The following is a 12,995-nucleotide window of genomic DNA, read 5'->3' as shown; positions in this document are numbered from 1 at the left end:
GAAACTGTCAGTCGATTTAATTTCCCACCTGTCAGAAACTAAAGCTACAGGGAAAAGGACAATGAAGTAAAAGAAAATGGATAGCTTTATTAGAAATACTTAGTTTGGTGAGAGAAAAAAAAGTAATGCACGTAAGCTTGATGATTCTGATTGTTATGTTAATAACTCTGGCATTTCGGTCTCCCAAGAGTCTGGGGGACATGTGCATGAGATTCATGGCCACAAAGCCGCAAGCTCACCTGAGCACGGACATGACAGGCATGAGGAGACGCATAGAGAAAGCAAAGGTAAATGGACAGGTATTTCTTTAAGTTGCACAGTAGTTTGCCTGCAGCAATAGAAACAGGAAATATTAAGCATGAACATGGCAGATCTCAATTAATGGCTTTTGTAAACTTAAAACCTGCAAAAGAAGTACATTAACTAAATATCTTCTTATGTCAATTGGAGTTTCCCACAAGCCTGAAGAGCATGTACATATGACACATGGTCACCAAACAACCTCATCTGAGCATGGGGAGGAAAGAGAGGACAGACACGTGACAGGTGAATGGAAAAGTATCTTGGATATTGTAGTACAGTTTATAGCAATAGTAGTGTCCTTAAAAGCTGCACCAGTAAAGTATTTAAATGTGTCTCCTCATAGTCAATTTAAGCTGTAGAAGTAAAGCTTCACTTAGCACTAAACTTTGTCTCATAGCGCTTTTGTTGAGGTTGCTGAACCTGCGCACATGCAAGTGACTTCTGTGGTGTTACAGTCTTTCATAAGTTTGAGGAAAACGAACACAAGACTCATGGTCATAAAGAAACATCCTCACATGGGCACGGGGAGGAGAGACAACCTGAAAGGAAAGGTAACGTTTTTACAGTAGTGGTAGTAGGTGTCTGAATATAGAGCTGAAGGGCAGTGCGAAAAGAAATGACATTTCTTGATTACTCTTTAGGTTGTTGGGAAATAAGGGAAATAAGCCCATATACATGTCCTGATATGATTTTCTGACTGTTATGCTGATGGAAATTGTGGTGTTTCAGACTCCCATGAGTCTGAGGAACACGGTCACGAGACTCATGGCCACAGACCAACAACCTCTCATGGGCACAGGGAGGAAAGAAAGCCTGAGAGGAAAGGTATCTCCGTTAGTGAGGGAAAACTTCTCGTACAATTAACCTCATGTGTTTGCTCATTGTGTCGACGACTGTGGTGTTTCAGTGTCCCATCATTTTGGCGAACACGTCCATGAGACACATGGCCACACACCAGCAACTGCAAATGAACACGGCCATGACACTCACAATCACAGGACTGTGTTTTTCGAGCGTGGAGGGACACAGAAGGAGAGGCATGAGGAAACACATGGTAACTCATATGTAGTGTTAGCAGTCACATGGTAGTTTACCTGTAGTGTCACCTGACAGTGAGAAACATCAGAACTACATCTCCTGATCCTTATGCTGTTGACTGTTTTTGTATCAGTCCACCACAAGGCTGATGGACACAAATATGAGACCCATGGCCACAAAACAACAACAACAACAACAACCTCTCATAAGCACGGAGAGGAGGAGCATAGAGAAAGAAAACCTGAAATGACAGGTATGGAAATATGTAGGAACCTAACTGTGCTACAAAGCAACTGGGCACTGAAAACTAAAATGTAGGAAGAGCAGAAATAAATTTGAATTGTTGCTCATTATTGTAAAGTTTCAGTTCACCACAGGTCTGAGGGTCATGTACACGAGACTCATGGCCATAAAATCACAACGTCTCATGAGCACAGGGAGGAGAAGCATGAAGAAAACAAAGGTATCTGTTTTATATGCAGATGTGGAAGTTGTTTATTTTTTCGCGGATTAACTCACCGTCGTATATCTGTCCTTATTAAATATGCAGTAGATAAACATTCCTCACAAGCTGAATTTGGCAACTTTAGCATTCAAACTGGGCTACAATAAACAGTAGTAATTTATCTAAAGTCACGCGTCGGCATCTGTTCATACATAGTGGCCAAGTCGTTAAATTTAGGGAATAGAGTAAAAATCTTAACATCTTAGAATATTATTACCTGGGTATATAGCTGAAGTAGTCTGCTAGACAGAACAAAACAGACATTTCTTGATTGTTGTTTAGGTCTTTGAGAAAGAAGCGTGTCTGTTTGTTATTATTGATCAAAATTGTGGTGTTAGTCTCCCAGAAGTCTGAGAGCCACGGTCATGAGACTCATGGTCACAAAGCAACAACCTCACATGGACACGGGGTGGAAAGAAAGCCTGAAAATAAAGGTATCACTGTTGGAAATATTGAGGCAAACCCTTTCTTAAATTTGACTTTACATGTTTGCTCATTGTGCCGTTGATTGTGGTGTTTCAGTGTCCCACGATATTGGCGAGCATGTACATGAAACACATGGCCAAAAAGCATCTGAACACGGCCATCAGGAGCACAGCCACAGATCAAGGGAGGGGCATGAAGACAAACATGGTATCTATAGTGTTATCAGTGATATGACCGTTTATCTGCTGTGAAAATATTTCCCTTTAAAAGTAGTAGAAATCTCATAAATTGACCTCATATTTTTGTTCACCGTGTCATTAATTTGTGGTCTTGCAGTCTCCCACAATTTTGGGGAACACTTACATGAAACAAACAGCCATAAAACCACCTCATCTGAGAAGGAGGAGGAGGAGGAGCACGCAAAAAGAAAGGCTGAAAAAAGAGGTATCTCTTATGTTTGTAGTGGTAATGGTGAAATACTACACAAAAAAAAGTATAGGCAGAAGATAAATTATCCCTGTGGGCTAAACAAGTAGCACCTCATAATAAAAAAAAGACTCTAAATGTATCTCTTCAACTACATGACAACCTGTCAGTCAACATGAGCTATAAAGCTAATTCTTTATTTGGTTCAAACAGCAGTGCCATATTTTTAACTGAGAAATGACAGACACTGAAGGGCAGACAAGGAAATTAAGCAGGAGACATGGGAAGAGTAGAAAGGAAATTTCTACCTTAAAATAGCGCTCACTGTTATATTGTTAAATACTCACATGTAGGACTGAAAAATGTATTGTTTTGTATCGAAATCACAACTTGAAACAACACAAAAGGCAGCATTTTGTGTTGTTTTACGTTGTGATTTTGATGTTTCAGTGGTCTCATTTTGATTGTTCCATGTTCTGCACCAAAACAAAAACTGCACAACATAAATGTTAGAAACAATTATTATTTTAGGTTCTTGTCCTAGCATTTGAGCATGGTACTAAATCATTTAATTTATATTGTGGTAATAATTCATCTTGTTTTAAAACTATAATAATAATTACTGAACTAATCAGAATAAATTAATCAATCAGTCCTGCCCTCATGATGTCACTGTCTGATCAATTGTTTATAAATAGTATGAAAATATGAAACAAAGATGTGAACAGGAAAACATTCTGACTTATATTTGAATACGTGTGTCAAAAGTCTTTGTAATACCTTCATTTGTAAAACAGCCTGACATAATCATGCAACGTGAATGTAGGTTATTTTGCTATTTTCCTCTGTAGTCATGAGGTTGACTGTTCCACGTGTCCTCAGCAGAAAAACAAGCCTGGTTATTTTTAGCCCTTGTTTTAAAAGTTCTTTTTAGAGTCAATTAATCTTTCCTCACAGACGAATTGTGACTATCTGTGTGAAGGTGTGCATGTAGTGCAGTGTGTGATGAGCAGACGACTCTTACACAAAGATTCCTTCATCCCTCAAGGGCTCCTGACTCTCTTGATCTCAGGAGAGCCTCAGGCCAGACAGTTGTTTGGGATCATATATGATGATTTCAAAGGTAAGAGGCCCACATGAGCAGCATGTGGTCTGTAGAATAGATACATAGAGGAAATAAGCTTCGTTAGATCCTCTGATCACTGGAGTGAAAGTCTTTTAGCCATTTGACTAAAGCGTAGATGCCTGTTCTTTTAAGGATAAAACCTGTGGAAAAATTCCTTTAATTGCATGTTTAGTGTTAGTGTTTTATTTTGCTCATCTTTCCCTATGCATCTGTTTAATCCCCCATTATTGTGTCTGCTTTATGCACATGATCAAGGTAAGTATTTGGACTTCATATAAACATTTGCATTTATTGATTTGAAAAAGGACGACTGTTTGTATCGTTTGTCATTATTCTTCCAACCTCACTTACTCTTTGATGCAGGAAAACATTCTCACTCTCTCTCTCGCTCTCTTTAACTGTCTTTCACCGTTAACAATTCACAATTGATGAATACCAATAAACCAGCATCTTGACTCGTAACATTAATTTGTGGAACAATGTCCCATTGCCTCTCTAGTCTGTGAAGTAATTTGCCATTTATATTTAATTAGGCAGTTCTTCCCCCACTGCTACCGCGGTTCCCTCAGTGCTGAGAGAGGCATTTTATGGTGCTCCTCGAGCCGGCTTCCTTTAAACCAGCTCATTAATATTTCAGCTGGCATCATCAACCAAACAATAATAAAATAATAATGTGACGGCTGATTAAACAGCTAAACTCTGACTTTTTAATGTGCATTTAAATGTGTATTTGCATAAACATGCCTGGTAAACGCCTCTTTAGAGGACAGTGATGCCTTGCAGCACACGATTGCAGCCAACTTCTAAAGCTTAATAAAACCTTAATTAGGTAGCAGTCTTAGCCAAGATAATCGTAGTGAGAATGTAGAGCAACAACCCTCCACCTCTCGGTGCATCCCTCTGCACAATGCAGATCTTTTGCTAAGTGATTTCAAGGTTTTTATTTCATTCCCTGAGGGAAAATTACACAAAGGTCTTGGGGGGCTTTTCTTTGGATTTTGGGTGTGAATGCTTGGACGAAATCTTATTTTTTCCCCCGACTATTAAAGCATGTACAGTGAAACTTGAATTTCAATCCTATCCTCTCAGCTAATTCAAGAATTACAAAGAGAAAATTTAATCACAAGTACAGATTGCACAGCACATTATGAAAGAGAATCTAAGCCTTTGGAAATGAAGAACAAACAGAAGAGAGGAGAAAGCTTTTTTCTCTGGTTAATGCGGGAACGAGAGGTGCAGGTGCAGTGTAAAAAAAAAAACTGTACCGCTGAACTGGATCACGCACCTGTAACTCCCCTGGTTATGATTATGTATATAAGCCACTCATCTGGTAATGTCATTAAATTCCCAGACAAAATGAACACGCCTGTTCTCGTACCCCTGCAAACATACACACGAAAACACACAAACACACACACACAGGATAGTGGAATTCCCATCAGTAATCAGTGCAGCACAGTGAAGCAGACTCAGCAAACCTGTGAGTGTAGTAATGGAGAGGGAGTGGTCTGTCTTTATTGAACCAATATAGAGTCAGAAAGGCAAGACATAAAACACACACAGAGCCATTAATTTGTTCGCTGACAGTTATAACTCTAACTTTTAGACATAAGTGTAAGTGAAAGTCATTTATCATTTCTGTGTCTCATTACAAAAAATCCTATGAGAACGTTCGGCTTAAAAAAAAGAAAAGAAAAGAAAAGACATCCTGCCACAGAAATGTATGCTGGTACTCTCCTCCTCCCAAAGACAAGCTGAAATCTGTCTGTTCTGTTGCAGACTGTGAGTGCTACGGCCACTCCAACCGCTGCAGCTACATCGACTACCTGAACATCGTCACATGTGTCAGCTGTAAGCACAACACCAGGGGCCAGAACTGCCAACACTGCAGACTGGGATACTTCCGCAACGCCTCTGCTGAACTGGATGATGAGAGCGTCTGCATCGGTCAGTCTACAGGGAGACAGTGAGAGTGTGTGTGGAGAGCAGTCGTGTGTGTGCGTGTGTGTGTGTGTGTGTGCGTGCTTGTGTTACAGCTTGTTAATGTCTAATGTTGCTCTGTACTAACTGCACATGGGCTTTGAAAAGAAACTTACACATCCACCATAAAGAGGCAACACAAATGTCTTTTTTTGTTTGTTTTAGACAAACTCAATAATAATGTTACTGTCCATAGCAAATGCATTTACACTTATTAAATCCTCAGTCTAGAGTTTTTGATTTTGTTTTATGCAAACAGTCATTTCTCCCAGCTATCATTCTACACGCACGTATGGTTGTGTTTACCCACAGTGCCCTGCGTTTGCCACTTCCTGCATTTGGTTCACTGGAAGCGAACCGAGACCTACGTTTTTAGGCATATCAGAGTTCGCTTCTGTGGTGCGCATCAGAGGTCGTTTGCACATTCACACCTCCCCAAACGAACTTGGGTTTGATTAAGAAGGGCAGTCATGCACACATCGTTTGCTACACAAGGATGTTGTATTTGCTCACTTTCACACACAAGAAAATCAGCCAGCAGTCCCAGCAGTCAGCCTATGTGCAAATGCACCTGCCTTTAAAAAGAAATGGCTGTCTAATTGGTTTATTACATTGCTAAAACACACCCATTTGTCAGCCCTACCACGCACCTGGTGCGTCCATGTTTTTACACACCAATAAATAGCAAATGTAGGTTTGACCACGCCGGCACAATATAACTACAGTTTATCATCATTGCTGTATCATGTCATATAACATGATATATATCTGCAATACACATTTCATAATAGATGTTCTCATATCACAGGGACTGCTGTGATGAGTGTTGATTTTTATAATTTTCTCCCAATATGCCAGCCAAGAAATCTTTACTTGAATCCTCCCTCATTCTGCAACACCCTCACACCCCAACAACTTAGTGGGCAGAGAAATGAGAAGAGAATTGGTTTAACAGTTGCATCAAAAGATATTGCAGTTGAATTTTTTTTTTTTCCATCTTAATTGTTCATTAAACCAAGTACAATGAACAATTCAATTTCTTAAATGTAAATGGATGTGTGTGTTAGGGCTGAACAATTAATTGAAACTGTATAGAAATCGCAATATGGTATAGTGCAATTTTCAAATTGCAGGAGGCACAATATTTTTTAAAGCCAAAATGTCACTGCGCAGCTACAAGAAGCCACTGCGCAGGAGCTGACCCCTGCCCTAGACCATAGGGCTGGACTTTTTTACCACGACTTCTTGAAACTTTGTGGGTGTTTGATGTCGCTGCCTCGCTGAACTGTCCTCATACTGGGTTCATTAGAGGTCCAGTACCATCCAACTAAAATGAATGCAAACACCCTCAAGCATGCCTAAAACTAAAAGTTTATATGTGAACCTTGCTTAAAATCCAATCCACTAGAGTACAGAGCCAACACAAAGACACACCGTGTGTACTGGTGATAAACACTCCGTCTACATAGCTTATACTCCTTAAACTCACTACCTTAATAAGGGCATGTCCTAGTAAGAGGTCACTGTGTTCAGATAGCTGTGGAGCGAAAATCTGGTGTTGATTTGGATCCATCTGCAGATGAACTGCAGGGGGTTGAAGGGTAAACACACCACGGTTGAGGACCACATTGGGCTAGGCCTTGGAGTCAGCACAAATAAGGCCTCATTAACTCATCTGCCAGCACACTGATACACCAAGCAAGGCACAGCAATGTCCCTAGAGCAAGAAATGATGTCCTTTCCAACACAAATGTATTTTGTACACACATTTAACACACACATTTGCTCTAAGCAGTTCACTTACACACCCGACACTACTGCAAATGATCCACAAACACCAACTGTCTGGCGGTGACTGTGGGAGTTTATTTCAATGTTTTTAATATTTCATAATACATTTTAAAATGAATAAGTGAATTTGATCTTGGATGGAGATGAGCTATCAGCATACATCAACGCATGACAGAAATTGTGGTTCATCACCAGTCAAATGCAGCAAAGTTCTGCCATTTCAGATCCATGACCAACGACTACTGCAGTAGTAGTATATATACACACATATATATATATACATATATGTACAACTCCATGCAGAAACATAAACAACTTATTTGGGAGAAATTGGGTTAAAAACGGTCTTAGTTCCAACTGTGAACTGGCAACTCTCTGCATTTTAGAGAAACCTCACATGTACAGTAGTCTTGTAACTCTGAAGCTCCCAGACACCAAAGACAAATGTTTGGTCTGAATACAGTTGGCTGAATGTGTTCCAACAAATAACTCACATCCCCAAATATCTAAAACAAAGCCATCTATTTTTACTCTCTCTCTCTTTCAGAATGTAACTGCAACCAGATGGGTTCTGTTCATGACCGGTGTAACAGTACAGGCTTCTGCCAATGTAAAGAAGGCGCCACGGGGGCCAAGTGTGATGACTGTCAGCCGGGCTACTACTGGAAGCAAGGTTGTTACCGTAAGTATAAGACTTTTTTTTTCTAGAGAGCGAAAAATCCAGGGTTTAAGAAATGTAGCCTTCCAGGTCCTTTGTGAGTAAATCTCTGAGTGTTTCCTTTACTCTGGAGGGAATAGATCATGTAGCTCATTAGCAGCATCACCTGCTCCTTTAATTGATGACCCTGTCACACCTTAACCCCATTACAGGGAATGGTCTTCCTTTACAATCTACCATGCATTAGACATACTAACTGACTCAGACATACACACAAATTAAACCTCCACAGGCAGGCATGCATTTTCAACGTCGATTAATTTTTTACAATATGGGACACATTGTAGAAGCACAGTGAGTTTGACATCTTACTCCTAATACTCCAATTCAGCAGAGCCAATTATCTTTGGTGTAATAAAAAATGTTATCTAATGTAATTATTTCTTGTCATGGAAGCCTGATCCTCTATTTTCCCTCAGAACATTTTTAGGTCAAGTATCCTGCACAGTACAACTACCTCTGCGCTTTTCCTAATGCCTTTTATAGCATTTTAATGATGCTATTTGTTCCTACAATCATTATTTAACACATCACACGTGCTGTGTATTTTCTGCTGGGCTTCAGACACTGATTTCAACATGACCCTGAGAAAGTGCAGGCTAAAGAAAAACAGACAGAGAAAAGGGCTGCAAAAACAAAAAAGGCAGGTGTTGTTGTTGTCCCTGAGGCAAACACTGGAGAATTTATCATCTCTTTCTTTCCTCCTGCTTTCTTTTCTACTGTGTTCTTTCTGCCCTGGATTCTCCCCTGTATCACTGTTTCCCCATCATGCTTTTTTACCAACATTGTCCCTCCCTCTCCTTCCCCACCTGTCTTTCACTTTGCTGTACATTTTCCTTTCTCCTTTGTGCTCTTTACTCCCACAATCTCTTTCTGCCGCCTGTCACTCTCCCGCACCCTCTGCATTCTCAACTTCTCGCTCTCCTTCTGCGATTCCCTTGCTCTCCCTCTTTCCCACTACTTCTCCCTCTGCTGCGCTGTCTGCTTTCATCTCTGCTCACAGCCAACATTTGTGATGAAGAGATGCTCCTGTGCCAGAACGGAGGAACATGCTATCAGAACCAGAAGTGCATATGTCCTCCAGAGTTTAAGGGGGTACTGTGCCAACACTCCCGCTGCGAGGCGGGCAAAGACTGCAATGCCGCCTCTTCGCCGCGCCTCTCTACAACCAGCCTGCTGCTCTGCACTCTGCTAGCCCACCTGCTGGCTACGTTATCTCCCCACTGAGCCACGACAAACGCCCCTCAGACCAAGGAGTGTGTGTATAATGTGTGTGTTTGTCCGTGAGGAAAGTGGAGACCCAGACTAGGTAGGGCCATCTAAGTCATGGACCTGTTGAATACACACACTCGCAGCACTCGCAAAAGAGCACACACTCACGCAAAACACCCAATATCTCCAATCTCTTTTCAGACACAAACACACACACACATACACACACTCACACACACACATCTCACAGAACAGTTATTATAGTGAGTGTGTGCTCAGGTGTGAGAAGTATGATGAACAGAAAAAAAAAGGGCCTCAGAGAAAAGAGGTGAAGGGGGCAAAATTATACCAACCACTGTTCCCTTTATTCCTGAGCTGGAGAAATGTGCATCAAACCAAAAAGCATTAAGAAAACACTTAAATCACCACTGTTTCACTTCAAAGGGAATGGCTGTAGTAACCACGAGGAACTGTTCTCTTTTTTGTCTTTGTTTTCTTTTCTTGGTTGAGTTAGTAACGTCACCTTGATTAGACTGACGGCCAAATGTGTGTGATCAGACTCTGTGAGAGGACGAGACGCACAAACAAGATGGACGGGTCAGGAGGCGGGGGGGTGCATTTGATCCTGTTGCTAAGGCCTATATAGTATATTAACCAGGTTTCATTTCTTCTCAAAAAAGATGGGACTTGATTTTACATTTATTCTACTTCTGCTGCATTTTTTTTTATTATATTGTCAGTCATTGTATCTAACGTGCCCACTAACAGTCGCTGAGATTATACATATTATATAATATCCAGGGGGTTACGAATTACAAAAAAAATAGTCACTATTATGGTTGTTATAGGAATGAGTGATTGTTGCCACACTTAGCGAGATTTAATCTTCACACAGTATTCAGGAAGCAGAATTTAAGAGAATTTAACTAAAAGAAAAGAGAGAAAAGATATCAACCACGTATCAATATTATATGACATTATTTGACTATTTTTTGTAGAAATTATTTTTGTTTGGAGTTACAATAAATTATAAAAAATGGCATTTACAGCTATTCCAAAAGAGCATTTTATTACACTGAGTGTAAACCTTGCAGTAAATATGACTGTTATTTGCCTTGTGTTTGTTGTTTTTTTTCCCCCAATTACTCCAAAGTCCGTGATCACACGTCGTTAATATTTTCAGTTTCAGCTCGGTGAAAGAAGGATAAATCAGGCAAGAGGAGAAAAGCAAGCCATCACTCTACATCATCATTTTGATGAATTTCAATCACTTTGACATGGCGTTCAATGAGTATTCCAACTTGCAATCCAACAGCCTGTTTGACAATCACAAATAACTGCTTTATTGTCCAAAGAATATAAATTATTTTATCCTGATAAACGTTTTAAAGAGCTTTTATATATCGGTCTTTGTCACTTGCAGAAGCACCACAAAACAGTAAACAAAATAATTCTCCACGATACAAACGTTAGAAATACTATGATTCGCAATGGTCCCTTAGAGACAGAGACAGACGGAGAGTAATGTCTCAAGGCCACATTTTCTCCTCTTTAACTCAACTTGAGATTGCTGATATTTACAAGGCTGTTCCACCAAAAAAAATTGTCTGAGTTTTATTCGTTTATTTATTTATTTATTTATTTTAAACCTGCAAAGTAATTTCGCTGAAAAATGTGCCATTGCCGAGTCTGCCCGGGAACACGGTGGATAAAGGAACAAGAACGCTGCACTACACCAGGATACAGTGAACGTCAAAGATAAAAGAGATACTAGGAGAGATGACAAGACTAAGATTCTGGTATACCTCGTGTAGGGCTTGTCCTCTCCGAGCCTGGATGTTGTCAAGAGTTGACACAATGTACAACCCGAGGAAATGATGTGAAGGAACGCATTCATTGCGGAGCCTAAGGTTACGCTTAATTGTTTCCAGAAGAAAAAGTGTAGTTTCTTATCATGTTTGCATGCAGAATAAGTACCCAATCTACGACTGAGGGGAAAACAAGAGTCTTTTCTGATGAATGTAAAATCTATCACATAGAAAGGGAAGAGAAAAGCACATGGACTAAAAATAAGTCTTCAAATGTTTTCAGGGAAACTCTAGTTTATATGTGTGAGTTCAAAAGCTTAAAATAACTTAAAACCTATTGACTACTTTAGGAAATAAACCTATTCACTTTCTAAATGAGTGTTTGATGAGAAGATACCGTTGTTGTGCATGTGTAGTACATATGAAGCTACATGGAGCTAGGCTGGTTATTTGGGTAAACAGCTAACTGGGCTCCAAGTCCAAAACCATCTAACTTCCATTAAATTCTCTGGAGCCCCCTAATAAAGAAATTAACAAACGCCTCTTTAGTTTCATCCTTACACAAAAAGTCAATATGTAAAAACATGTGTCCAACAGCAGACTGCAGTGACTAAATGTATTCATCTACAACCCTAAAATGTCAAACTCTTCCTTTAATAAAGCATAGGTTAAGTGAGAAAAAAATTATGCAACACATAAAATGTTAAATGGAACATGAGCAAACTGCGAAAGTTGCAATTTGACAATTGTGATGAAAAACTACACCACCACAGCATTTTCTGTAAATGTGCTCAACATGCTGCAGTGAAGATATTGTTAATTTAATCTGTTTAGTTGTGGACAGTGTCTATGACAGAATGCCTGAAACGAGGGAAATCTATCCCCATTACGACATTGTCAATCAGGATAAAATGTGATTTTTAATTGATTACAACTGATAAATAGGACTGAAACTACTACATGCTGCCTCAATTAAACACAAGACTGTCAGTAATCAACCAGCTCTGACAGCGAAGCTGGTTTTCCTTTTAACTTGTAAAAGTCGGACAAATTGAATGTACTACACGTAAGTACACGTTTGTATGTATTATCACTTTAAAAAAAAAAACTGTCTGGTTATGTGGCCCTAAAATAAGCTTGGAAACTTTGGTCAAGGGCCGCCATCTTCCACCGCCATGTTTCTACAACAGCCTCAGGTGGGCAAACCAGCCAGAGTGTGTATTTAGCATTTTGAAGCAGAAGCTTCAAGATGCAAAATAATTAGAATGCCATCCTTTCTGGTATGTAATGGCCACCAGAGTTCCCTCATGTGCGTGGGAAACGGAGGGGTGACCCAATTCCTACACAATGGACCTTTAATATGTCCGTGGACAGATTTTGTCAACAATGACACAATTTTGCAGGTGTGGAGTTGAGATCAAAATTTGGGTGTGGTTAAAAGTAATAATGTAGTAAAAAAAAAACAATGAGTACTTCACAAGATTGTCTGTGGATGTATCATTGATTGTTTATCACAGCAATGTGGCTGTTTATAATGAGTATTCAGAACAACCGACCTAATTAAACTGAAATGGAACAATGTGCTTTGCTGCTTTGGGATGAACCAGGAGAAATATGAAAAATGAAAAAATGAATGACGGTAAACTCTGAACAACACAAAGC

The 12,995-nt window shown here is 39.8% G+C and overlaps 2 protein-coding genes across 2 annotated transcripts in view; both read left to right on the top strand.

The window, feature by feature from the left end:
• The window catches only part of LOC131446475 (filaggrin-2-like), a 52,572-nt gene extending 49,453 nt beyond the window's left edge, over positions 1–3,119 (top strand). Inside the window, exons 20-29 of the mRNA XM_058617721.1 lie at positions 189–287; positions 451–546; positions 759–854; positions 1,033–1,128; positions 1,211–1,357; positions 1,475–1,594; positions 1,709–1,804; positions 2,185–2,280; positions 2,369–2,479; positions 2,609–3,119. Coding sequence (XP_058473704.1) covers positions 189–287; positions 451–546; positions 759–854; positions 1,033–1,128; positions 1,211–1,357; positions 1,475–1,594; positions 1,709–1,804; positions 2,185–2,280; positions 2,369–2,479; positions 2,609–2,808 — 1,157 coding nt within the window. The 3' untranslated portion in view covers positions 2,809–3,119. The remainder of the gene's footprint in view (positions 1–188; positions 288–450; positions 547–758; positions 855–1,032; positions 1,129–1,210; positions 1,358–1,474; positions 1,595–1,708; positions 1,805–2,184; positions 2,281–2,368; positions 2,480–2,608) is intronic.
• A 234-nt stretch (positions 3,120–3,353) lies between these two features.
• Positions 3,354–10,634, top strand: ntng2b (netrin g2b). The gene is made up of 4 exons (XM_058617722.1): positions 3,354–3,821; positions 5,604–5,771; positions 8,143–8,277; positions 9,317–10,634. The coding sequence occupies exons 1-4, from the start codon at positions 3,704–3,706 to the stop codon at positions 9,538–9,540; spliced, it is 645 nt and encodes a 214-aa protein (XP_058473705.1). The 5' UTR covers positions 3,354–3,703; the 3' UTR covers positions 9,541–10,634.
• Positions 10,635–12,995: the final 2,361 nt, after the last annotated feature.

Source organism: Solea solea, chromosome 19, assembly GCF_958295425.1.
Source record: "Solea solea chromosome 19, fSolSol10.1, whole genome shotgun sequence".
Taxonomy (NCBI): domain Eukaryota; kingdom Metazoa; phylum Chordata; class Actinopteri; order Pleuronectiformes; family Soleidae; genus Solea; species Solea solea.
The sequence above is the reverse complement of the archived record's forward strand: the minus strand, read 5'-3'. Positions and strand labels throughout refer to the sequence as shown.

Excerpts from the sequence above, each read along its gene's own strand:
- ntng2b (XM_058617722.1), top strand. The coding sequence starts at position 3,704 with ATGAGCAGACGACTCTTACACAAAGATTCCTTCATCCCTCAAGGGCTC. Across the intron at positions 5,772-8,142 it reads TGATGAGAGCGTCTGCATCG|AATGTAACTGCAACCAGATG; the intron begins GTCAGTCTACAG and ends TCTCTCTTTCAG. Across the intron at positions 8,278-9,316 it reads CTGGAAGCAAGGTTGTTACC|CCAACATTTGTGATGAAGAG; the intron begins GTAAGTATAAGA and ends CTCTGCTCACAG.